This window comes from Poecilia formosa, unplaced genomic scaffold, assembly GCF_000485575.1.
Source record: "Poecilia formosa unplaced genomic scaffold, Poecilia_formosa-5.1.2 Scaffold88, whole genome shotgun sequence".
Taxonomy (NCBI): domain Eukaryota; kingdom Metazoa; phylum Chordata; class Actinopteri; order Cyprinodontiformes; family Poeciliidae; genus Poecilia; species Poecilia formosa.
In genome coordinates this window covers 922,406-949,392 of record NW_006800027.1, presented here as the reverse complement: position 1 = coordinate 949,392, position 26,987 = coordinate 922,406, and the positions used below count along the sequence as shown (strand labels likewise).

The 26,987-nt window shown below is 40.7% G+C and overlaps 1 protein-coding gene and 1 long non-coding RNA gene across 6 annotated transcripts in view; one reads left to right on the top strand and one right to left on the bottom strand.

Moving 5' to 3' along the window:
* Positions 1-2,081, bottom strand: part of LOC107836806 (uncharacterized) — a 3,729-nt gene extending 1,648 nt beyond the window's left edge. The window contains exons 1-2 of the long non-coding RNA XR_001662769.1: positions 1,979-2,081; positions 1,803-1,807 (exon numbers count right to left, since the gene is read on the bottom strand). This is a non-coding gene — a long non-coding RNA (uncharacterized LOC107836806). The remainder of the gene's footprint in view (positions 1-1,802; positions 1,808-1,978) is intronic.
* Positions 1-26,272, top strand: part of grid2ipa (glutamate receptor, ionotropic, delta 2 (Grid2) interacting protein, a) — a 32,535-nt gene extending 6,263 nt beyond the window's left edge. The window contains exons 1-20 of one of the 5 annotated variants that reach the window (XM_016673976.1): positions 5,405-5,689; positions 13,708-13,983; positions 14,739-14,824; positions 14,961-15,030; positions 15,501-15,797; positions 16,650-16,801; positions 16,966-17,130; positions 17,858-17,964; positions 18,062-18,209; positions 18,284-18,612; positions 19,373-21,709; positions 22,538-22,625; positions 23,073-23,162; positions 23,244-23,440; positions 23,549-23,704; positions 24,035-24,121; positions 24,212-24,341; positions 24,414-24,532; positions 24,627-24,791; positions 25,128-26,272. In XM_016673976.1, the coding sequence (XP_016529462.1) occupies positions 5,673-5,689; positions 13,708-13,983; positions 14,739-14,824; positions 14,961-15,030; positions 15,501-15,797; positions 16,650-16,801; positions 16,966-17,130; positions 17,858-17,964; positions 18,062-18,209; positions 18,284-18,612; positions 19,373-21,709; positions 22,538-22,625; positions 23,073-23,162; positions 23,244-23,440; positions 23,549-23,704; positions 24,035-24,121; positions 24,212-24,341; positions 24,414-24,532; positions 24,627-24,791; positions 25,128-25,208 (5,097 nt within the window). In that variant the 5' untranslated portion in view covers positions 5,405-5,672 and the 3' untranslated portion in view covers positions 25,209-26,272. Of the gene's footprint in view, positions 1-5,404; positions 5,690-9,356; positions 9,897-13,707; positions 13,984-14,738; positions 14,825-14,960; positions 15,031-15,500; positions 15,798-16,649; positions 16,802-16,965; positions 17,131-17,857; positions 17,965-18,061; positions 18,210-18,283; positions 18,613-19,372; positions 21,710-22,537; positions 22,626-23,072; positions 23,163-23,243; positions 23,441-23,548; positions 23,705-24,034; positions 24,122-24,211; positions 24,342-24,413; positions 24,533-24,626; positions 24,792-25,127 lie in introns of those variants that run through there. The other 4 variants (XM_016673975.1, XM_016673973.1, XM_016673972.1 and 1 more) reach the window with 4 other exon arrangements.
* Positions 26,273-26,987: the final 715 nt, after the last annotated feature.

Below are 26,987 nucleotides of genomic sequence, written 5' to 3'. Positions count from 1 at the left end.
TTTCTCTCAGAAAAAAAAAAAACAGCTAGACCCAAACAGTAAGTGCAGCATGTCACAACACACACAAATAAAAAATATACCGTTCAACAAAATAAAAACATAAAGTTCTAACGGTGGAGCTTAGCTTACATATTTGAAGTTGTTATCCGGCCGGAGCAACATATTAACAACTTAATCCTCATATAGTCCGTCATGGTTGTTGTTTTTCTTTCCCTCTTGCGCTTATCAGGACGCAGAATCGTGAGATTTGTCGAGTATCAGTGACGTTCAGTTCGGATGAATGCGACCTGGACGTTATTTCGCATTTGAATTGGATACGTATCGGATATGGGTCACATTCGAAAAAGAATCCGACCTGTGCTGTTCACACTGCCATGAAAAGATCGGATACAGGTCGCATTACGTCAAAAAAATCGGAATTGGGTCACTTCAGGCTGCAGTGTGAACGCACCCAAGGTAATGGTTTGTAACTATGGCAACCAGTGACAGTTTAAAAACCCACTTAAGGCGCTTTCGCACTGCACTGCACGTAACGGAACGGTTGTGTTCGCATAACAACTTGCGACCGGTGTTATAGATCAACTGGTGGCTAAATCAACTGGTGGTGGCAGCTGGAAAAGACTGATGTTTCTGTGGGCGTGGCTTTTTAGGACCCCTTTACCGAACCAGGTAGTAAACAATGCAATAAGTTTAAAGAACTACAAATCTTTGCAAAAATACTATCCGATTCCGTAAAACAACCACTAAGATCTCGGGAATAACTAATTAGAAAGACTTTATTGGTCTAATATGGTATGTTGCCTTTTTTTTAAAAGTTCATCTGCAAAACCATCAAAACGTGTAAATTACGCAGAACTTGTCCTGACTTATGTGTTGCTTCAGAGGTTGAAACTCGTCAAAGGAAGATCGAAATAGATCTCGATGTGGCATGTGCAGATCTCAAAGCAAAGATTATTCCCTGAAAGCCGACATAAATGTTGAAGGGCCTTGGGATAAAAAATGGAATGTTTAAAAAGATCGACTGGCTGTTTAATTTTTCCACATATTCCTATTCACCAGTGACTGAAAAGGAATTGATCACCAAACCACTGGAGACAATGAATCAAAAAGGGGACAGACAGCCACATCAGCATGAGTCCAACGAGAAGAACAACTCAGAGTCTCACTTAAATTTAAGTTTTTTTTCCTGAGACTATTAAACCACAAAACATTTCAATTCCTGTAAAGGAACATGATGAGGCGGCTTTCTTGAAAAAGGAAACTAAAGCAGCGAGTAAAGCAGACTGTGCATGTCTTGCTAAATTTAAGGAATCTGAAAAAGAGTATATAAGAGTTCAGAAATATTTAATGAGACAGCTGGACGAGCTGTTTGATACAAATCGTAAACTGAACGCTCAACTAAGACATCAGAAAGATCTGATGAGGAATGGAGTATCAGACAAAAGACAAAGCAGAAATTCGATGTTTTCTCCTCAAATTCAGAGAGACATTCGTGAACACTCACAGCACAGAACATTTCGTCATCGATCTGATTCTGTTCAAATGGACATGGTTGTACAGGAAACTAGTTATCAGGAAAAAACAGTGAGACGGACGATTTCGACCCAAACTGAGATGGATGTGTGTGAAACCAGCACTCAGACAAAACCGGACCAACAAACGATTTTGACCCAAACTGAGATGAATGTGTGTGAAACCAGCACTCAGACAAAACCGGACCAACAAACGATTTTGACCCAAACTGAGATGAATGTGTGTGAAACCAGCACTCAGACAAAACCGGACCAAGAAGCTAATTCGACCCAAACTGATCCCTTTGCATTGCCCTTTGGAACCCAACTGAATGACCATGAGGAACAGCAGAGCGAGCTATTTGAGAGATCTACAGGTCAGTTCTGTACAGAGTCATCAATAAAAGCTTCCTCTACTTTGGAAACCATAGGTCAAGAAAATGTTTCCGTAGCCTGTAGTCAAAAACATCGCAACAAAAGATTCCTGATGTGTGCAAATAAATGTTTATGTTTTACAAATAACTTTTTAAGTTTATGAGACAAAAATGAGTTATTTAATTTAAAAAAAAGTTTTTTAAACAAAACTTTTAGTTTTAAAAAAGAAATCATTACAATTCCAAATGTTTTGATAACAATTTACTTAACTGAGGTTAGTTTTTTTTTTTTTTTCCATTTAATAATTGTGAAACAAATTTTACTGCATACTCTTCGAACCAGACCCTAAACTTACTTAAAGTCTGGATTGAGTTTTTTCCCCTTCATTAATGACACACTTTTATTACATACATTTTATCTATTTTGGTAATTCAGGGTGAGTTATTTTTAATTCTAAATGAATATCCTTGCAGAGTCGTTAGCTAGCAGCTAGCTAACATAGCACAATAACAGCCTAATGTCTGTATGATAAAAATACTGAATCGATAGATGAGAACAGTTTTTCCTCACTTGGTTGTCTCCTCCCGCTCAGTAGTTCTTCAGAGTAAGCCAGACGCAGAGGCCTGTCAGTGTCTGTTGTGTTTCATTACCTCTCTGCTTAAACCGTTACTCCGTGCTGAAGCAGAAACGTTCAACGATTTCCGTCATCTGACAAGTAGCAAGTCTACTCCACTTTATTCACCAAAAACGTTTGTTTTTTTTTCTTTTTAATTCAACAAAAACTGTACTGTAATCTGGAACGTTCGCAACGTTGAGCTCCGCAGTTGGCCGCCTCATAGTCATAATAAAAGAGAAGACCCCGCATTGGCTTCTCCGGCGCAGGAAATACGGCGGCCATCTTGGAGCGGTCGTCCCTACTTTGGTTGTTGTTCGGATCGATGGACTATTGATGTAAGGGCTTCACAAACATTTCACAAGTAAGATGGACATATTATTGTGTATATTTTGTCATTAGAATATTACTTTACTGTATTTATGTCCACCGGCGAGATACCAGCTAATATTAGCTATAGTGCTTGGTGTAATACCGGGCTTCAGCGCCGCTATGAAGGCTAACTGAGATTCCGTAAATCTAAAATAATTAATTATTCTCTAACATTGACTTAGATTATCTGACACAAGAGCCTACATAAGAAATTAAACAATGTAACATATATTATAAAACTTATTATAACATTCACCAGCAAAGTTTACACAGGTGGTAAAGACTATTATTTATATGTAATTCTTTCACTCTGTCAAAAGTAAGATACATCCCAAATCTTCCGTTTTTGTTTTGAAGGTTTCATAAAGACACGATGTGAGGAAGAAGAGGGAAATATCTTTAAAGAGAGACGGATTCACTGCAGCACGGATGAATCTCACATCGGATTTTGGGCTCAATCTCAGCTGCTGAATCACTCTGAAGCTACAACTCGTCGGCTGAAAAACATATCTATATATATGTATATACATAGATATAAACATGTATCCAATATATATTATTCAGTATTAATCATTATTTATTTGTCATTATTAATAATTATTTATTTGTGTTTGTATATTTATATAAATATGTATTGATATTACTAAATTATTTATTAAATAAATTATGAACGGCTGTGTGCTTTGTAAAGTGCTCATCATACATCGATATCAGAATATTCCATTCCTATTCTATTGTTATAGCCACTTAGCATATTTAAATATGCTGAACTATGTATTAAAAACATAAAAAATTCAATTGTTTATAAATGTAGCTTTGATAGATGTTTGAATATGGTTTCCAGTAACAAAAAAGCGTGTTATGATCGATTAAATGTGCTGATACGTCATTTTGCCTGCTAAACACATAACGCTGAGTGGAGTGGTGGATCGCTCCAAGATGGCCGCCCTAAATCTCGTCAGCGACAATAGGCGAGGGCGGTCCATAAGGCGCCTATTCTAAAGTCTATGGGCCGCCTTATCTCACTGCGCGAGAGTCAATTGCGTCATGCGTCACAGGCAAAAGGTCAAAGGTAACAAGGTGACCGGCTTATTATGTTGTACAAAAATCCCCCAACAAAAAACCAAATAATTTTAGTACATGCTATTATGTGTCAGAAGAGGGCTTCGGAAATAAAAAATAATAATAAAAAAATAAAAAATTGGACCAAAAGGGCACTTGGGGGCAAGGAGCAAAAGGGGCAGGTGCTCAAGCACACCTAGTAACCCCCCTCCCCCCTCTGCACGCCTCTCAAAAACTCAAATGTCTGGCTGGAGGCATAATTGTCGGCCTCCACTTCTTTTATTCCTTCATTCCTTTACTGGTTTGTAAATTCTTAGCTTACATGTCCTATAAACCTAACCTAAACATAACCCTAATTTTGCCTTTGAGATCTTTTCGGGGGAAAAAAAAAAGGTTGAGTTGCCATCCTATTTTGAACTGAGGTTTTAACAAAAGGTGTCAGCATATGTACAGTTGTGAAGCCAGAACAGAACTAAGGTTCTAACTATTCAAATGCACCATTAAAAGTCCACGACAATGAAATATTCTTTAATTCATAGATGAGTGAAGGTAAACTTCTGATTGTCTCTGTGTTTTTCTGTCCATCTGTATGGGGCAAAATTGATTGGATTGGATTGGGTGTTTGTTGGGTTGTGTGTGGGGAGGCAGAAGAAAGGACTCGCCCTGGGCAGCAATCATACGAGGATCACCAGTAATGCTTTTCTTTCACATTCAAAAAGAGTTATGCCGTAATAACTGCCCAGTCGTTCCATGAAAGCCATGCTTTATAATATAAAATGTGCACAACTAAAACATAGCAGGACAAAAATTAGATTTTCAACCCAGCTTCGTTTGCACAAGTAAAGCAAAAACGGTTTTGGTTGTAAACATGTGACAAAAACATACAGATTCCTCTAATGGTGGATTTCTTTCCAGCCAATCCACTGTTTTTGTGAACAAATAATCAATTGACTGTGAAGTGAATAAAATGCCAGAAACATTTCCAACAAAGCGAACTGAGGGATGTTCTGTTGTGTCTAGCTTCAAACTCCTGAACTGTCTAGCATAGTGCTTCCCATAACAGTATAGACTTACACGACAGTGGAGCTCACTGAGGCAGCAAAGCCCGCTTAAATCCACAAAGAAATAAATAATTTAGACCAACTCCACCCCTTCGTGATTTGACTGGGAAATCAAGCTCTCCAATGGATGAGTTTGCCCAAATATCAACCACTCACTCTGATCCTCCTATGCTTGAATGTCACCCATCCGTTCTCACCTTTCGGGAACTGTACAGTACGATTAGAAAATCTCTGCCATGTATTGCATTTCTTCTTCCTCAGCACTGATTAGAAAACCAAACCCCCCAAACACAACACCGCTGCTCACGTTTGCAGTTTTTTTTGTGTGTGTGTGTGTGTGTGTGCGTGCGTGTGTTTGTGTGTGTCACTTCGCCTCACTCCGTCTTCTTCGCTCTCACTTTGACTTTCTCTCAGTTGATTTCTTTCTTCCCTGTGTCTCCCTGTCAGCTGAGATTCTTGCTCTGTGAAACGCTCAATCTGTTTTCTTCTTTTTTTAAATTATTTTATTATTTTTGTGGATCTCATCACTGGATGTTCATATTCCCTCCTCAGCAGACAGCTCATAGCTGCTGCAGCCAGTTTGCTGCTGGTGCTTGAATGCAGGGAATCATGCAGATGCTCCTCACACACACACACATGCAGACATACTCGCTTTGAAGTTCCTTGCTGAGGGAAATTATGGACTGCTGCCTCAGGTGAGTGCTGGAAAACAGTTTGGCGTGGCTTGGTTTCAGTTTTTCAAGCTGCTAAATGCAACCCGTGGTGAAGTTTGCTGTCTAAGCTCTCTGTTCATGAGGCAGTTTGTGGCTTGTCATTTAAAAAAAAGCCTTTATTGCTATTTTTATGGCTGGTTTTTTTTTTCAGAGGGTAATCCATTTCTGTCTTGAGCTAGAGGACATAGTGGTTGTTGTATGTCAGTTTCTCACAATGTGCTATCCTCTTCCTCATAAAGCTGCCTGTGAATATTCTTTCCATTCTTCGTTTTGCATATGATTTAATTATGCATAAGTGGTGCTGGGATTTTTTTTTTCCCTCCCTGTTTTTTTCTCTTTGGCTGTTTTTTTGGCACATGGAGTAGAACATACAGAAACTCTCCCTATGTGAGACCCAGACCATCTGTAGAGAAATCAAAAGTATATCCAGATAGTTTAGTTCTGAAAAGAATTGTGAGTTGGTTTGTTTTGTTCAAATGGGCAGGAACTAATGAGCCATCTTCTCCCCGGTGCATGTGTTTGTCCCAGTTGTCCCAATTTCAAACAGGGTGTGCAGATTTTGCTAAATGCTCCAAATGAGCAAACTTTCCCAGTAGAAACTCAGGAGATCTGTAGTCTGCAGGGGGTTGGGCTTCCAGGCTGCCCACCAGCCTTGCCTCAGGATGTTGTGTTGATGTACATTGTTTCCTCCAAATCGTATTTAGAAAAATGCTTAGGATGAAAAAAAAACTCAGTTTCTTGGGGGCTACTTACACATTTCAAAGGCATCTTTCAGGTCTGCTTGTTTACTTAAAAACGTGAGACTGGGGAGGATGTGTGTTGATTTGTTAATCACTTTATACCTGAGATTTTCTTGAAATTTACAGAGAAGATGATCACACAGCTTTTTAAGAGAGATGAATATGCACACTCCCCAATTTTTCATCTTGTTTTTCCAATCCATTCAGTTTATTCACACAGTAAAAATTTCACACTGATATCAATTCAAGGCACGCACAGGTCTGATCACGTCCATTAGAGAAGGACGACTAGCTTCTTACAGGAACAAACCTACGCTGTAACCATGTTATGCAAACGGGTGGGTTGACAAAAACTCCACAAAATGACTGGTCCAGGGTTACTTTTTATGTAATTAAAGATGACGCAGAGTTAATGGCAGCAACAGGCCACTCAGACATTTTTGGCACGTATAGTTCTCATTAATGCTGTGAACTCAAGGCCTTTGGTTCAGCAATCTCAGCTGCATGATATAAAAGCACAAACAGCTCATATTCTCGCTGGGTTGACATGCTTGATGTCCATGAAAAAGCAGTCGGTAAAGGAGTATTAGTGATAGTGTGTTTATTACTATACAGTGATCTGAAAGTGCCTATAGTCAATGGCATTAATGGATGTATTGATTAATTCTTCCAGGAAAAAGACACAGCTAAACAAAGATGTTATCAGCCAGCAGTACTTAACTATGGGAAATAAAAACAAAGTGACTAGTCATGGTTAATTGCAGTAATAACTTTGACAATGAATACAGTAAGCAAAGAGATAGATTTAAACACAAATTTGCAGGGTTGTCACTGGGTTACCGTCAATGAAAGAAAAACACAAAGTGGGAGCAACAGCTGTGTTAATGGATTTGTCCAGGAAGGAGACAGATTTAAACACGCACGCTTTTAGCCAGGATACTGCGATTTTCTATTAGAAAAGCACTCAGTTAGTGAAAGAACTTAATCATTAACTCCATTTAAAAAGATACATGGTAAAACTTATAATGACTGTCAGATTTGTCTTCATTGGAAAAGTCACACCAAATTTTGCTCCTGTTGGGAAAGACTTTCCAAGCTAATAGATTATTCTGCTAAGACTACGATGCAAAGGTCTCTTTAAGTCTTAATGAGTCTGATGAGAACCTCCAACTTGGATGAAAATCTGTCTTTAAAGGAAAAATCCTAAGCATGCTAAACTGGTAAAATATCACCACTGCTAACACACTAAACTGAGGTAAATAATTTATTGTCAGTTTGAACAGTCAGATAAAGTAATGCCAAAATTTGGTTACAGCTCTTCTGCATCAAAGCACCGCATCGCAGATCTGTCAACTTGATAGTCTCAATATGCTGTGTCTGATTAAATCTACAAATTACTCCCCAGTAGATCAAATAACCCAACTCCAGGGTAGTGAATTAAAGATTATTGGGGTGCTTCATCACCATCTGAGTGCCTGGGATGTAAGTTTTAGGTGTCTGTTGTCGTCACCGGATCGCTCTCTTATTTTCCACGCTGTCGCCTATCCGTAGCCGTGCATCACGGTCTGTCAACATCTTCCCCTCAATCGCTGTCTCTCGCTGTGACAGTCTTCATTGACGCGATCTGCACACAGCTGTCAAAGCTCTCCCGTCGACCTCTGCAGGAGGTCTCGTATCAAAAGATGTGAGGTGTGTTTAACAGCTTATATGAAGTTTTACTTTTTGTTTTCATGTCTCATATGGCCTGACCAGCTGGGCCGTGCTGTGCTCCGTCTGCCGCTACCTCCCACAGGATGTTTTCTATTTTTAAGCAGCCTACTTCTTTGAATAAATTCTCTTTTAGGTTTCTGAGTCACTCGCTGGTGTCAATTCTTAAATTGTGGCTGAGCTCAAAGGTCACCGATCATTGGACTCGTACAGCTTAGGGTATCTGCAGTGGCAAAGGAGGCAAGCTTGAAAAACCTAGGAGCTTTTCTAATATAGTTTCATTATCTTGCGATAAATTTCATGAATATATATAAGGAAATTTATGCTTTATTCTGACAGTGCGTCTATATGTGGTGTCATGTTGACAAGTTACAATAAACTATAGTAATGTTTATATATAAATCAGATTAAAAATTTAATAAAAATCATTAAGACTGATTTTTTTTATTTCCTCCCATGAAACAACTTCCTTTAAAAAATGTAAATAAACAAGAAACACTGGGTTGCTGGAGCGATGATGAACACATCCAGGGAATAGAGGCCAGGGGACAAAGCAAAAAGTGTCAACATGAAGAAAAACTTTAGCCATTTATTACAACTGAATGTCTTGAGGGCAGTCAAGTTGGACAAAGTTTCTTTGTGCGTTCACCGGCTCTGTTTTGCTTTCTGTCAGAGTCAGAACTCAGCTTGAGGTCGTAAGGGATTTCAAGGAAGACGATGTCACAGCGGCTTATTGTCTGATCATAAGAGGACTTGGAGTAATCTGAGAAACTCAGATTCATGATCTAAGACAGAAGAGACACTCAGATTATTGTGTAGACAGTCGGTTTTTAAACCACGTTCTGAGACTCGAGGAGAAGCCATCAACACAGGATAGAAGGTTGTTATGACTACATCTAAAAAAATTTTGAAGTACCCTTCGAGGAAAGCAGTTTTTGCAAAATGCATCAAGTCTCTGCGTTGGGATTATAGATACATCCAAAGCACACCAAATGTTTGTTTTTTCATTCCTTTCTTTTCAAAAAATGTGATTGCATTTAACAGAATGAAGAGGCAGAGAAATCTATCAACACTCCTGTGTGATTGCGAATGTTACTGTTTCCTGCACTGATTCAGTCATTGTGCCGACCTGCCTACGAAAGTCCACAGGGACGACTTTCTCTTTTCCACTTCTTTCATCTCTCCCTCCCCACTTCTGTTCATGTCATTCTTTCCATCCTCCTCTGAGGGGCTGGATGATTTGTCACTTACTACCTCTGACTGCGGAATGATGGACAACCTAATGGGGAGGATTAGCTTTCAGCTGTTAGCGAGAGGGTCAACCTGTGTTGATCCTGACCCTTGCCTTTCAGTTAGAGCACCTAAAAATGGGACAACGTAAAGAGAGCTTCCCCCGACATGAAGTTGGACAACAGCTGAAGATGCTGGATGAGGAAGTTTTGGAGGTTTGGAAGGATGTGAACTACAGCCACTCTTCTGGTTTTCTCCCTCCCTGAGTCCCAGCTTCTCTCTTTCTTCATTTGGCTGCTTCCCAAACCTGCAGCGAGTGCTTTTCAGATCCAGGACATCTTCCCATTTCTCCTTTGCCTTATCCTCCTCCTTTGTCCGGGAGAGTTGTTCCAACTGCATGGAGAGCCACCGTGATAAGGACGAGGCATTTGCGTTGCTCGACTAAATTCAAGCACTTCCTCATAGCCCCGAGGAGCCATGGGAAGGGACAGGAGCCTTTCTAGACACTTTAGGTATGGCGGCTTTTACTTTGATCTCAGAAATGTCGACTGTGCTTTTTTTTAATGCTTTGTTGTGGGGTGTATTTGAGGTTAGCTGACTACTGTTCTCCAATGACATTAATTAAGCATGTTTTGATGATGCATTTCACACTTCTGTGTATACCTGAAAGCATTTAGTGTTTTTAAATCTGCAGGAAGAAAACTTAGTCATTCTAGAAAAACTCTAAAATAGAAAAAGTTCTGATCTTTTTACTTTGAAAATTTTTTTTATTGTTATTTCCACTCCTTAGGATTGACATCTTTGGGCCTTATAATGTGCCACTCATATGCACACTCATGCCTGGCCCAGCTGACAAACTGGCTGATCAGAAGTGGGTCTGCTAATAATTGGTCTTGCAATGTGCTTCCCAGCTGATTGCAGTTGTCATTCATCCCTCTGTGCATTGTGTCCTTGATCCACCCCTCCCTCAGACCCAATTATAGACTCTTCTCGGCCTCCTTATAATTTAGGGCATCCCGGAGCCTACATCCAACTTTAGTGAGAGAATTCACTAACGTTTAAAAGGGATATTTTTTTCAGGTCAAATCAAAACGTACAAGTCAACTTCCTTAGTTTCATACTTCTAATTTATTAGCAGCCCTGATTTTAATACTTAGTAATAACAAAATGTTCTCAAATTCTCTGGAAGAGAAACCGGCCTGCAGCATCACAGATCCTCTGCCATATTTAACAGAGAACACACTTCTGCATATTTATCCTTCATTTCACACTGAACCCACCTTATGATTGTTTGCTGTCTACAAACGTAGTCTTTGTCTAATCCAACCAAGGCACAAAAAAACATTTAGCAAACTCGACATTTGTGTTTGTAATGGTAGAACAGAAATAACTTTTTTTATGCTTTTGAAATGTCTATTGGATAACCATTTTACATGATCAAGGTTGAATGTTTATTTTTCCAATTTAATGCTTTTTAACAAAGTTAATAGAAACATAGCATTAGTTAATCATGAAACCAGACATTATAATTTGTTGTTGCAGCAATTTTACATTTTCAGTAAAAAAGGTAGAGCAAGGTTCAGTACTTTGAGCAAGATGAAGAAATGAATTCACCCAATTAAATGAACTCATTCAGTTTCTTTCAACCTGTCCATCATTTAACCAATGATTTGACAGCAGTGATATTTTTTTCAGGAAAGTTACATGGCCTAAATAAACTGTAAACTACAGGCGCCACAGATCTATTTCCAATAGTTACATGACCCTGGCCTAGAAAGAGCTCCGGTTCTCTGCTGTCTCTCTTTCGGCCTCCGTGGTTCCTTCAGATTCAGCAGCTTGTGTCCCTTCAAATGCGTCTTTCACTGAGATCAAGAAAACTTCCTGTTATTATATAAAAACAGGTCATGAAGATGGACTCGTAGCAGGGTGTGACAGATGACTAGCCCATCGGGGGAAGTGTTGACTGTTTTTCTGCAAGCGTGCACAAAACACTTAATCACTGTCGCCTACTTACACGATCTCTCTTAGTTTATAATTTACAAGGTTTTGCTTTCACACAACAGAGAGCATTATCCTGCAATTGTCAAACGGTACCTATTGCAAATTACATCCTAAAAATGCCGTGTGTAATTATAGTGAGCCTGTCGGCTGCTGAGTGAGGCTGAGAAGACTGTAGCTGTCAATCAGCTGGAAAAAAAAATACCCTCGTGAATCAGCAGTTATTTAAGGATTCCCTCGATGATTGTATTTGACGTTGTGAGTCTGCAGTCTGACAGAAAGTGTGGAAGGAGAAAATTGCAGAAGTTGCAGGAAAGCTTTTTGCTTATAGGTGATCATAGGATGGATGTGTTGACCTCATCTGACAGGAGCAGTAAAAGCACAACAATCAAAATTTTGGAACTTTCCAGTCCATATTTTATGGTAGAACTCTATCAGAATCCCTGATCTTAACTTAGTAATATTTGCCCATTCTGTCTGGCAAAAGCGTCTTCGTGTCACCACTGTGTTTCACAGTGGGATTTTTTATTTATTTATTTATTTTTTTGATGATGATGCTCAGTTTTAAGTGACCTTTTAGAACTGGTGATCAACGTTGTCTGTTAGTGTATGCCTATTTGCATAAATCTTCTAGATTTGACTGAAAATGAGATTTTGTGTTGTTAAAAATACCTAAAGAGGGGAAACATGTTAGTTTTATTTCTCTTTAACAACAGAAGATATAAGAACTGCAGTCAAAATATTTTTTCTTGTCATCTTGACACAAATAGAAACCCTTTTAGTTCATCATTTCAATGACCAGCATCTTCCACAACAGAAAAAGTTGAAAGCTCAGACAGATAACATTTACTGTAAACCTTCAGACATCTGTTTTAAGTCTTGCTTTCTCTCACTGCGTTGCAGCCGGAATAACTTTAAACATCTCTGTAGGTCCTCTGACTTCATTTTAAACATGTCACAACAAATGGCTAACTTTGTGTCTTCTCCACATTGTAACAGATTCCACACTGACGAGTGTTGCTGTAATCTGTATGTAGTTATGAATGGTGGGTACACTGATAAGGAAAATATCTTACTTTTATGTTTCTGTGCTATTACAGATAAGAGGTAATTAAGCTCAAAATCAACTGCATCTCTGGAGAGAACATATTTAATTTATCACAAAGTTTTCAGAAATACTCGTTTAGAGATTTCCACTTCATTGCTGAGCCTGAATAATGAGTTGTGCCGTGTATAATGGAGGCACACTGGAATTAATGCAAAACCAAAAGCTCTCTTTCCTCCTCTGCACGTCTGAAGCACCCAAGAGACAAAGAGACACAGATAGAAGAGGAGAGCGAGTTGCTTTTATGATCGAGGCAGCACAATTTTTCAGGTGGGACAGGAAAGATAGCACGCAGAGATAAAAAGAACTAATAAGGAGTGTTTGCCCTTCATTTACTGAAAACATATACGCCCTAAACCACTTCTCATCACAGTTTGTGGTAATTCTTCATCTATTTCTCTCATTTTGTTACATGTTGTTAATTCCCTTGCAGGTAACTGCTCAAGGAAAACCCATGCAGCACACAACTGAGCGTTGGAGACGTTTAATGGAAGCAGACTTCACTTGACCTTGAATCCGTTTGCAAGAAACTTTGCTTTATTTCAGCTGTCGGGAGATGATAAACTGTCCTGCAGGGAGGAAACTGTCTTAAATTTGATCTGAACAATATGGTTCCTTCACTAAGCTTCGTTCTGTATTGGAAATAATTAGTTGCAAACGTCTCTTATCTCTTTCCATTCTATAACCCATATTTTATAGAATACCCTTTTGCTGCACAGGAAAGATACGAGTTGGCTCACAGAAGCACCAAAAATCACAGACTGTAATACACTCTTATTGCTTCAGTTATTAGTTTTCTCTTCTTTACGAGGAGCCAAATGTTGAATAATAAGAGGAGGAAAAACACCATAAGGGAGGAGTGCAGTGCTGTCTCCCAGAGGTAGCTCATTCACCGAGCTCCCTCCTTTTTTGTTTAATAGCTGTGAGCTGTCACCGATTCTGAGCGCTCTTACCTACAGCTGCTGTGATCTCACAACAAAGCTCCCCTCCTGCAAGCACAGGCACTCTTACTCAAATGTTGGACCAGTTTCCTTCCTTCTGTAAAGCATGTGGACTGATCTGTTTCTCATGAAGCCCTGGAGTGATCCGTTTGCAGTAACTTGGACTTAAGAGGGGATTTGTGTCGAAACGATAAAGTGAGCTTTTCCCCAGTCAGTTTGTGATTGTTTATTTATTTATTTATTTATTTTTTGTGCGTGTGGTTCCGCAATGTTTGCCAGGATCTTCATTCCCAAAAAGCACCGGGAGCGTTTCGACGAGGTGGTCTCCCAGAGCCTGATGAGCAGGCTGAAGGGCCGCAGCTTCAGTGACCCCAGCCGCAGTCACCTCCGCCGCAGCCGGAGCGAGGACCACCCTGAGCGTCTGCTCGTCTCCACCCGCGCCAGCTCAGTGCCGCGCACCCACGCAGAAGAAGGTGTGGTCCCCCCTGCCAGAGGCATGCGCAAGACCACGTCCCTCATAGCTGGCCACTCGGGTGGCACCACCACCAACTGCAGGTTTGCATCAAGTGACAATTTGGGCCTTCGGGGGCAATTAGCATAGGAGGAAAGTTTATAAAAAGGCATAATTATAGCTTATTAAGCTGTAATACAAGGCCATTAGTTTGGGCAGCTTTTTTCCCCCCTCCATTATTAAAGCAGATCATGATTTGAAATCAGCTTTTTGTATCAATCCAGGCTATATTTGTGTGATGTTAAAAAATTAGTTTGACAGTCTGAAACATTTAAGAGTGAGAAAAAAAGCAAACTACAGTTAAAAAAAAGTAAAAATTAGATTTCTTTTTAGCAGTGTCAATGTTATCCTGCATTTCTTATCAATCACGTTGTTCCAGAATATAAACTAATTTTGGAGGCATCTTAAAGAATACTTTCAAATACAGAAACCCCCTCTGTAAACATCCTGTCACAGTCTTTTGAAAACTACAGGCTAAAAACCATCTCAGTAAAACCTTCTAAGGCTGTGGCATCATTAAGCTCTGATACTGCCTATGCTTCAGTAGAAGTACGCGTTGTGGATGTTAAAATATAATGTCTGCTTTGATAAGGAAATGATGTAAAAACTGTGATTTGCACTTTGATCCAACTTCACCACTGTGACAACTGTTAACGCAGGTGAATACAAATAGGTGCAATTATTTCATTTTATAGCATTTCAGTTTAGTTTTGATTCCCTAGAGACACTGCAGACAACATAGTAACAACAGATAATGTATAAAATGTTGATTTTTATATTCTGAAATCCGTCTCTGCAGGACAGTCAGAGTTTGTAAGGGCAACATGAGTTTTGGCTTCACCCTGAGAGGCCACGCTCCGGTGTGGATTGACTCTGTGATCCCCGGTAGGTCTCTGTGTTTGTTTTTGCGTTGCAAGCAACAGTTCACAGAACTCGGTATCACATTCAATGAGGCTGCACGTTCATTGAGCAGCGGTCGCTTGAGAATCGTATCCCCCTTGCATGTTGTTTTACTCTGCAGGAAGTCCTGCAGATAAGGCCGGTTTGAAACCAGGAGATCGGATCCTGTTTCTGAATGGGCTGGACATGAGGTTTGAGTTCCTGCTTGTATTCATTTCATAGATGTTATCCGTGTGCACAAGCAGCCTGTTGTACATCAACAACTTTACCTCAGAATGAGCAAAAAAAAAAAAAAGCCACAAAAGATCGACTGTGTAAAATATGTAAACATGTTGTCTGACTGTCGAAGATTTCCTGTTTGTAGGTGTTACAGCTACCACACTAGATATTTCCATTTGTGCCTAACAATAGCTCACCTTTTAAAGACAAGAGATAAAAAGAACACAGATAAAAGATTGTAGAAGAGTCTTCTGGGAGAACAGAGAACGTCAGCACTTGGTTGCTATTTCAAGCATAAATAAAGCAAAATAATCTGCTGCTACTTCTTCAGTATGTTGCGATTTGGGAGATTTTTTTCCCCCTGTCTAAATCTGTGCTATTCGAAAGCAATTTCCTAATGTTTCTCCATTTGTTCTTTTGTGCACAATACCAATTTCTGCAGGACCTCTTCTCATGAAAAAGTTGTGTCCATGCTTCAAGGAAGCGGAGCCATGCCCACCCTAGTTGTGGAGGAGGGTCCTCCTACTTTTCCTCTGGCTGAGCAGGACCTCGCAGGAGGCAGCGTTCCCACTGAGCGTGCGCGCTCTCCGGTGCTCAGTTCCCTGCAGTGGGTGGCTGACATCCTCCCTCCCAGCATCAGGGTTCAGGGACGCACCTTTGGACAACAGCTGGAACACCTGCTGACCATCCAGGAGAGGTATACCATCTGCAAGGCTTTGGAGAACTTCTTCCAACACAGGTGAGCTAAAAGGGCGAGGAGAACATGAGTGAGAAAAGGAGTGAGAAATTGGACAAATGAGCAGATGTGATCCAGAGCAATAAATAAATTTAAAATTAAATGTCATCAACTATGGTAGAGTAAAAGCTTGAGAGATGTTTACAGGCTTTTCAGTTGTGGTCCTAAGGTGTAAACTGTGGGCACAAAGAGGAAAACAAAATGCAGAAGACAACACAAAAAAATAATTAACACAAAAATGGGGGAAGATCTGAGGGGAATATTGTTGTTTGTTGCTCTGTTTTTTAAAAAAAACATATTTTTGTCTTTTCTTTCAGGTGTTTTTTTATATGAAATTTTAACTTTTTTGGTTTTATGTAATATTTCCTAATTAAAGATTTTCGTTACATCTTGTTCCTCCTTACAGTTGCTGAAATGTATGTTTTCCGGCCACCATACTTTTTATTATCATCTCGTCCGCATATCTTAAAATACAATATTCCATTTTATACTATTAATGTTTTAAGTTTTGTGTTTTTATTTATTTTATTTAAATGTCATTTTGTAATCCTTATTTCTACAGATTTAATAATAATAAAAAAAGAAGTTCACATTCCACCTGTTGGGTAACATCTCTTGTTAACATCAAAATTTTGAGCATATTAATCAATTTGAAATAAGGCAGGGAATTCTGTTTTTGAAATTCAGAAAATTCAGATATTTCTGACACTTGTTATGTTTGTCTTAGTTCACATGTCTGCATGGTCTGGCCCTAAACTTAAGCTAAGCTTTCCTTATTTTCCTCTTAATCAATTTGACCGTTAATTGGACAGCCAGGTGATTGCTTTCACCCTGCCCATGTTTCCATGGTCACAGGAACGTCGACACGCTGATTGTGGATGTGTTCCCGGTGCTCGATACGCCGGCCAAACAGGTGATCTGGCAGTTTGTTTACCAGCTGCTGACCTATGAGGAACAAGAACACTGCCAGAACAAAATTTCACGATTTCTTGGATACAAAGCACCAGGTTTGTGCACATTTATCGCAGCGATTAAACGTCTATGTGACTCATTGAGGACTGTCTTGAGAATGTGATGGGGGATCTTGAGCTAAATCAGTGGTTTGCTGAACTGCTGCGACCCTTCAAACTTTGTTTCCTCTTCCTCTGCATGACCTGTATGTGTGTTCCAGTTCCGCCACCTCCTCCTCCTCCCCCTCCTCCTCCGGACCCCGAGTCTGCTGCCCCTGAGCCCCATCGCCGTAGCAGCTCCATGAGGGTGACAGGGACCACATACAGGAGTAGTGTTAGGGGACGTAGCTCTGATGACCTGGTCATTGGCACACACTTGGGCATGGGTACTGACATTCAATATCTCTGCATCAGAAACAAAACTAACACTGAGACCACTTAAGCAGTGTCGGTTGTCTTTAATGTCATTATCTCTGTTAACAAAATTTGCACACACCCATGTGTAGAATGCCAGGCTTTTGTGACATTAAAAAAAAAAAAATCACGAGGTTATTTCAAAACTTATATCGTCATCAATGTAACATAAATGACCTACAATTCTACTTAGAAACAAATGTATTAACAACAACAGAAGCAAAAAGTTCAAAGGTGCAACAACCTGGTTGCTAGGTGTACACACCCTTAGACTGATGTTGTTGAAATACCTTCTGATTTATTTTAAGGATTCAGTCGTCTTTAGTGCAAAAGATTATTTCTTTTCTGAGAAGAGTTTGTTGTACTGCTTCCCCCACTGCCAACAATTTTTTTATTAGACAGTTCTCCTGACTAATCAAATAAACTAAAGAAGACTGAATGCTTATTTTTGTTGTCACATTCGTTTTTTATGTGTTCATTGTGGCTTAATTTAGTTCATATTTACCACTGTTTTTATTTATATATGTATTTTTTTTAACCTTCTATGTTGTCAGAGTTGCTTTATCTAAAACTGGGATTTGTTCACCTGCAATGTCTTGCTGAAATGGTACAAGAATTACCCCAAAGTTTGTAAATTCAGTAACACTACCAGGGCATATGGGTTGTATTAAAGTTATTCTAATAAATGTATTGACGTAGGCGTGCGTGCAGAGCCAGGTCAGGACAGTGGTATGAGGTTGGCCCCCGGAGAGAGACAGTCAGGAGATGGAACGTCTCTTCCTGAGACGCCCAACAACCTCACCAATGTGTGTACCAATGCCAGATTTTATTGTGAAATCTAGACTGTTTAGATTTTATTAAAAACGTCTTACTGTAGTCCATCTGTATGTGCCTCCATAACAGCTGTCAGCTGTGTATGCTGAACTGGAGAATATGTACTCAGCCAAGAGGTCCAAGTCTTTGAAAAGTCGCCCTCCTCCTGCTCCTGAGAGTTTGCTGGACCTGGAACCTTTATCCCGCACAGCGTCTCCTACAGGGAATGCCAACACAGGTACCCACAATTTGAGTATTATGTGATTTTGTCCAATAAAAGATAAGATAAATTATAGCCGTCTTTTGTCTCAGGGGCCCGCAAAGGTTCCTCGCCCCATCCCTCGTGGCCAGATCCTCTGCCCAGTCCACCCTCAGGCCAGTTCTACCCACCAGGGTTAACGAGCCAGACCAGTGGGGAGTCTAACCCCTACATCAGCCTGGACAGTCCCCCTCCGTCACCTTTGGAACCCGACTTTCCGTGCAGCCCGCCTGTTCACCGCAACAACAAACGGCGGTACACCTTCTCCAAACCTCCTCGTTCAGAAGACACAGATCGCTTTCTGGATGCTCTGAGTGAGCAGCTGGGACAGAGGGTGGCCATCGTGGATGACTTCCTGACCCCTGACAATGACTACGAAGAGGTACGGTCAACACAAGGACTTTTGTAAATTGAATGGCATCTTATGCCCTGATAAATTAGAGATCAATACCACAGTCATCTCTCAACTAACATTTTATTTGTCTTTATTTAAAAATGTTGGATCCAACTCCTTAACCCACCAATGTGCAGAATAAGCACAGCCTGCGGGGCCAAAATTGGCACTATTAAGCAAATAAATGAATTGTTAAATTAATTCTCAAATTTCTTGTTAATAATAAAAACGTAATAAAAATATTAAATAAATATTAAATAATTTCATTAGAAATTAATCGCTTACATCTGTTTTTAATAAAAATAACTATTTGGAAAAAGTGAATCTGATTTTGACACTATTTAATTATCAATTTAATGGTCTTGGGTTAACATACTATATGAAGAGCCAAACATGTGAAATCATTACTGTGTCGCTTTAAAACCTTGATAAATGAAGGAATATTTGAATGAAATATTTTGAAGGAAAGTTTTTGTCTTTAAGTCAGCAATCTTACAAAATCATCTAAAATTCAACATTTTTCTTCATTGTGGCTTGTAGCAAAGTGGTCCATGTTTAATGTACCAGCTATATAAAAAGGCATTATTTTATTTATATATATTGTGTATTTTAAGGGAACATCCAGCCTACTCATACACCAGTATCAGAAAGAGATTGTTTTTGGTGCCGTCATATATTGAACAGTTGTCAGATCAAGTTCCACTTTGACATCGAAGGTCTAATGGTGTGTACTTGGTGTTAATGTCAGGATGTTGTGCAGATGGACTTCCCAGATGAGGAAGATGAAGATAATGAAGATGAGCTTGGTGTGGATGAGGAAGAAAACGGAGGATTCGTAGCTCCAGAGCTAAGCAGCCCGAGTGACGTTCAAAGCAGCAGCGGTGAAGAGAACGCCTCCTCCCTCACATACTCCTCTTCCTCCGATCACATTCCTCCTCCCCCTATGACACCACCTCCACCTCCACCTGTTCAGTTCAATGACCCGCCTCCTCCACCTCCTCCGGCACCCCCACAGAGTCAGCCTCAACACCAGCCACAGCAGGAGTCCATTACCTACACCCCTGAGCACATGCCAAGGGCATACGTGCCAATCCGTCGGAAATCTGGGCCCCCTCCACCACCTCCTCCACGAAGCAATCCACCACCAAAACGCCATTCCTTGCACAAAGTCCTACCTACAAGAGAAGATCTACATGTTCAAGCTACCTTACAAGAGCTAAAAGCATACCAGGAGAGACAACAGGCTTTTGAGGAGAGGCAGGCATATGAGGAGCAAAAAGCTTATGAGGAGCAACAGCTTTATCAGGAACAACAGGCCATTAAGGAGAAAATCTTCAAAGACAGACAAGCTTATGAGGAGCAGAAGGCTTATGAAGAGCAAAAAGCTTTTGAAGAGCAGCAAATGTACGAAGAGCAGCAAGCCTACCAAGACAGACAAGCCTATGAGCAGCACCAGGCTTACCAGGAGCAAAAAGCACACGAGCAGCATCAAGCCTACAAAGAACAGAAGGCTCTTAAAGAGCTTCAAGCCTACCAGGAGCAAAAAGCCTACGAGGAGCGTCGAATTTACGAGGAGCGTCAAGCATATCAAGAGATGCAGCAGATTTACCAGAGTCACCAGTCGATGCCTGCTCAGCCAACACAACAGAAGGCCCATTCACCTCTTCCTCTCCAACAACCACACCAGTCTTTACCTCCGCTCCCCTCCCAAGACACCTCCCATCAACATGCTAACCACCACCTATATATGTTGCGACAAGCACAGCAGCAGCAACTGGCCCACCAGGGCCTCCACCACAGACGCTTGTCTCGTTCAGCACCTCCACCACACCAGCCATCACCCCATCCGCCACTCCACCCTGGCCAGCAAGGTCAGTATGCAGAGGGAATCTACCAAAGTCATCAAGGCATGAGACCCCAACCCCACCACTCATCAACAGAGATACTCCATCAAGGCCCAGCGCATCATTCCTCCTCTGAGATGCTCCATCAGCTGCACCAATCACAGGCCCACCATTCGTCCTCAGAGATGCTCCAACAAATGCAACAGGCCCACGCTCTCTACTCGTCATCAGAAATGCTTCACCAAATGCACAAAGCCAAGGCCCATCACTCCTCAGCTGAGCTTTTACATCAGTCTCAGCAATTGCAACAAATGCAGCCTCACCATTCCTCAACTGAATTTCTCCACCAGGCTCACCAGATGCACCGAGGCCAAGCCCACCATTCTTCAAGTGAGCTGCTCCATCAGATCTATCAACCCAAGCCCCATCACTCATCTACAGAACTTCTCCATCAAGTCACTCAAATACACCAACCCAAAGCCCATCACTCCTCCACAGAACTTCTGCATGAAATCCAGCAAGAGCCCGCCTCCCTCCCAATCCAGTTTACGCATGAGAGCCAGTCCCATCAGAGTCGCAGGAGTATTAAAGGTCATCATCAGGCAGATGTGTCACTGCAGGGAAGACTCAAAGACCAGCAGATCCAGCAAATTCACCAGCCCCAGCCAACCAAACCTTCTCCCCAAAGACCCCATTCCATCCAGCAGACTCACCACCATTCCAGTACACCTCAGATCCACCACATCCACCACATGACCCCGCAGCCTCCTCCTCCCCAGAATTACCAACACCAGATTCAAGTCATCCATCCTCCTCAGCAGCCCCACAGGCCTCAGCCACTTCTTTCCACCTTTCAGCCCCTCCAGCCTCACCAGCCCACCCTCTCCACCTTCCAGCCTGTGCCCCAGCTCCACCAGTCACAGCATCAGGTCCAGTCTGCCACCCAAACTGGTCGTCCACAGTCACAGCCCTCGCACCACCTCTTGCAGTCCCAACAACAGCATCAAACCCAACCTCACCACAAGCAATCTCACAACCAGAGTCAGCCCCAGTCCCTCCCTCACTCCTTGTCTGATCCCACAGAGAATTTGGGACTGCCTCCTCCTCCACCTCTTCCACCACCGTGCTCTCCTCCACCATTGCCAAGACCCACTCTGTCACGAATGGACTCGCACCATATGAGTGTGAAGAGGCTGCGCTGGGAGCAGGTGGAGAACTCAGAGGGGACCATATGGGGACAAGTAAGTTATGAGACATTTCTAAAAGTGACAGAAACAGAATATTCCCTTTTGGACAATAGTATGCCAGATGGCTTGGATCAGGTGTTCCAGGCCTTCCCCTCGAACATTACAATTATAAATTTATTGGGATATTTTGTGATAAACCAACACTGTGTAGCTCATAATTATGAAGTGGCAGTAAAAGGAGGTTCAGGTTGGGCCACAGTATGACCCAAGCTGCTTTGCACATCTACAGGCTAGAACGTTTTCTTTTTTTGCAAAATAACCCAAACCCTGTTAGACTGGATGGAGAACATTGGGGAATATCAGCTTTAAAACCTTGACACAGGTTCTCAGTTGATTTTAGGTCTTGACATTGGGGCAGTGGTGGTGACAGTGGTAGGCTGTTTACTAATCATGTGGCTTCTGAAAGCAGTTGGAGTAAAGAGGGAGTACTACACTTGACACATTTTATTTTCCTTTAACTTTATGCACAATGTATAGTGTGATATGAAAGTTCCAACAAAATACACTGAAGTTTGTGGTTGAAATGTGACAAAATGTAAAAGAGTTAAAGGGATATGACCAGTTTCACAATGCACTGTCAAACATTTCCACTGCAGAGTGAGACTTGACCCCTGTGCACATGGCCAATGCCAAACAACCCTTGAAGGAGGATGTTTTTCAATGAGAGAGCTTATCTTAAAGTACACAGTAGCACACACCAAAATGTTTTATCTTCTACTTTCAGGTTCTAAAATTCTCTTGTTTATATTTTATCAACACAGATAAGCTAGATAATCTCACTGCAAGACAAATGCTGATTTTCTCTTTCTCTTCTTCTTGAAGTTGGGGGAAACTTCTGATTATGAAAAACTTCACAACATGGTGAAATATTTGGACCTGGAGCTGCACTTTGGGACACAGAAAGGCTCGTGTGAGTGCATGTAAAAGGATGTCCTTATCGTGCTTAAATTTGAAGAGTCTGTACTCAGACTATTATTTACCATTATTTATGATATTTAAATGAATGAAATATAATTTTTATAAGCCAAAAATTATAAGGAGCTTTAGTTTTCTTTCATTAGATAACTCTCTACTATTTAGTGTAAATCCTGATTTGTTGGGTTTGGAGGCTAAATTTAAAGTCCAAGAGCGACCAAATCCAAATCAGGCTTCAGCTATAATTCAGCTATTACTCTCATCTTAAAGAAATATTATTTATGCAAACAGCAGTGGAAAGTCACTATGGGCATTTTCAAACATGTTGAGGTCATGTATTTTTTTAAATCAAAAACTTGCTTAAAAAATATCCCATAATTTCAAATTGAACTTGTAAATTTAGTCCCAATAGAAATAAACATAAATGTTGTCAAATTTGTAGTGCCCGCTCCAGAGCCTCTGCCGCACCTGGAAACCTTCAAGAAGAAAGATGTTATAGAAATCCTGTCCCACAAGAAGGCTTATAATGCCTGTAAGTACAGCATTGTGCCCTACATACCAATATTCCTCATTTTAGTTTTCTGTCCAACCTCTGCTTTGTGTCATCCGACAGCCATCCTGATAGCCCACTTGAAGCTTTCTCCCGGAGAGCTGCGTCAGGTGCTGATGAATATGACTGCAGACAGACTGGAAGCAGCTCACATTAAACAACTGCTGCTGTACGCTCCTGATGCGGAGGAGGTGAAAAAGTACGAAGCGTACAGAGAGGACCCTAGTAAACTCAGTGAGCCAGACCAGTTCATGTTACAGGTGAAGTCCTGGCACGTTGTGGAGCTAGTGTTGTTGTTGCCGTGCAGCTGCGAAGGAACAGAGTTTCACCATGGTGATGATTCGAGGGTTGTTGTTGATGTCTGTCAGATGTTGTCTGTGCCAGAGTATAACACCCGTCTGCAGAGCCTCCTCTTCAAGTGTTCCCTTCAGGAGAAGACAGAGGAGCTGAGGGGAGCGTTTGACTGTATCATTAAGGCCTCTACGGAGCTGAAGACGAGCAAGAAGCTAGCTAAGATACTAGAGGTACCCTTCTTCCAAGAAAATGAATTAAAATAGCAAATGCGTTACACATTTGTGAAACTTTCACACATTTGGTAGGAGAACATTCCCACTCATGACTCTGTAACTCGGAATACAAATCCTTAACCTTCCACCGTACAATTTTGCCCTACTTGGAATATTTTCTATTGCCTGAAATCCCAATAAAACACTTTGAGTTTTGTGCTAAGTGTAAAATGATCACGGAAAGCATGAATTTTGCACAGCACAGTTGATTTATTCAGTTTGTTCTGTGTAGCTGCAAAAGCATTTCTTATACCACTTTTCCCTCCATAACATTAATCTTTTATGTAGTTTGTGCTGGCGATGGGGAACTATTTAAATAACAGCCAACCTAAAACCAACAAGACCACAGGCTTCAAGATCAACTTTCTGACAGAGGTACTGCAGTTTGTTTGCCGTAAATTGTTTGTTATAGTTCCGGAGTCCATTTGACATATTCATCAAACATCCTGCCTATGTCCTGTTCAGCTGAGCACCACTAAAACCGTTGATGGGAAGTCGACGTTTCTGCACATCCTGGTCAAGTCGTTGTGTCAGCACTTTCCGGAAGTGTTGGACTTTTCCAAAGACCTTAATATGGTCCCCCTTGCAGCAAAAGGTAGGAAAACACATTAGATGTTCAACTTTTATTTTAAACCCCTTCTCCACACAAACTCGCACTCCTTTCCAGTGAACCAGAGGACCATTACATCGGATGTGAGCGACATCCACGCAACGATACAGGATATCCGCTCAGCTTGTCAGAAGATGCCTGCGACCGCAGAGGATCGCTTTGCGGTCGTCATGAGTGTATCCTTTAGAGAGAAAGGAAAGCAGCAGAGGGAATTATTATCTACTTTGGAGAAATGAGATGCTTTAGTTCCTTAACTTTTAATGTGTGCAGAACTTCCTGGAAAACAGTCATCCATCTATCCAGTCCCTGGAATCGCTCCAGCAGAGAGCCATGGAAGAATTCAGCAAGACAGCCTCGTACTTTGGTGAAGATGGCAAAGCCACCACTACAGAGGCTTTCTTTGGCATATTTGCAGAGTTTATGAACAAGTTTGAGGTAAGGAAGTCATGTTTTGCCATTAACTATTTAGATGTTTACCAAGTTTAAACTTGCATGCACCATATCTTCTTCCTTTTTTTTTGTAGTTTGTTTTGCACATGTATCTGGCATAAGCACTTCTTGAACTTTTTCACCTTTTATCACTTGAGTATATTGCATTCAAAAGGTATGTATTCCTTTACTCAAAATCCCCAAAATATTCATTATAGTTTGTGGCTGCAACATAATGAAATGTGAAAAAGTTCAGGGAGTACGGATTTGTTTTCATGCCATTAGACATACAATGATTTAATGAATCTAACAGATATTTTTGTTTGCTTTTTTTCACTGCAGAGAGCTCTCAGCGATCAACAAGCGGCAGAAATCCCAAAAAGCCCCAGGAGCCCTCGAATGGCCTCCCCCCAGGCCTGGTAACACACATTCACATGTGCAGACGAGAAGGAACATTGCAGCAGCTGAAACACTTTACACACACATACAAACCCGAGGTACGTGTACCGTGCACAAACATGTGCACACAAGCGAAATGAAAAAGAGAAACTAAAGACAGACATTTCCTACGCTAAACCTGTAAATGCTAGTGTTCACGTTGCATCCTGCGGAGAGAACAAAAGGGATTGTGATCAAGAACCTTGTTCAGTTTTCGTTGTAGCTCGACTGTCTAAAAGGTAGATACTCAGTAATGTACCTTAGTTTAAGTTTAACTTCCATAATCACCCATTAGTGAGGTACAATGACAATAAAATAGAATATTTGTAGCAAATCTTTAAATAAGACGTATTTATATATTTAATCTTGACATAGATATGAACTTTAATCAAAACTTGTTCACTGCACTCTGTGGTTCTGCAGAAATCACAGAAGCTGTGGAAGCTTGTTCTTTACTTTTGTCAGACACCCACCACTTTGAATGTAACATAAGCTCTTTACTAAGTGTTTTCTTAAGTAAATCTCAGATTAAAGGCTGTTTTGCTCGCTTTTGTGTACCTTAACCTCACTGTCTGCAGACTTTTCTTCTTTTGGATGATAACTTCTAATTATTACAACTTTTATATAGGAGGTAATGTCTGCACGGGCTGCAGCTGGCTATTTGTTTCATAGAAAATAATGTAATTGTAATCTGAATACAGAGAGAAGATTGCAGAAGTGGGAACCATGTGAGTCTTAAATCGGGCGTGGTGCAATTTCCAAATGTTTTTAGCTGTGCTGCACTGTTAGATACGGCACTCATTAATGTGTAATAGAGATGTATCATCTGGTATCTGTACAGGATGAGAGTGTAAAATATGTATATGCTGCAACTCGGAGCACTGTTTTCTCATTATCCCTACATTTCTTTAATTTTGTTGTATTTAACTGGATTTTAATGTGTTTCTGGGCCAACCATAGTAATACTCTACTAAAAGGGAACAGTGATGTTCTTTAGTTTATAGTGAAACTGATTTACCTTGATATTAAAAATAACTACAGCATTTAAACCCATTGAGCTTTTTCAAATTTGTCACACTGCAATCACAAACCTTAATGCGCCTTATTGGATCTTATGTGACAGACTAACACAAGACAGTGCATCGCGGAAGCAGAGAAAAAAAAGAATCAACTAATTTTTGAAAAGATAAAAGATCTGAAAAGTGTAGCATGCGGTGGGCTTTAACCACCTTGAGTCAATATTAGAGAATAAAAAAACAGTCAAATCGGATGGAGTGTGCTTGTAGCGTACGATGGATTCTCAATGATTTGGGTATGGACTTTGACTAGGTCATTCTAACTCTGGATGTCGTCACCAAGACCAAACTAGGAGATGAACCTGTGCTTCAAAGTTGTTTTCTTCAATTTCCAGGCAACTCTGACCTGCTTTCCTCTTGTCACACTTTTCATTACTTACATGAAAAAAAGCATGCATCTTTTTCCTTCCCTTGAACAATTATGTACTGCCTTTACTGTGCATAACTGTTAAGGCAGTTAACAGTTATGCACAGTAATATCTGTCATGTGAAATTACAAAATAATTGATCAAAGTTTGCTGTTGTGACATGATACAAAAGAGAAAAAGTTCAAGAGGGCGATTAGTATCTTTGCAAGGCCCTGTAAATAAATGCATGCCTTAGTTTTTACTATTTGAAGTGCAATTGTTAAAAAAAAATGTTTAAACCACTGTAAGCACTGTTTTCAAATGATATACTAGTACATGCT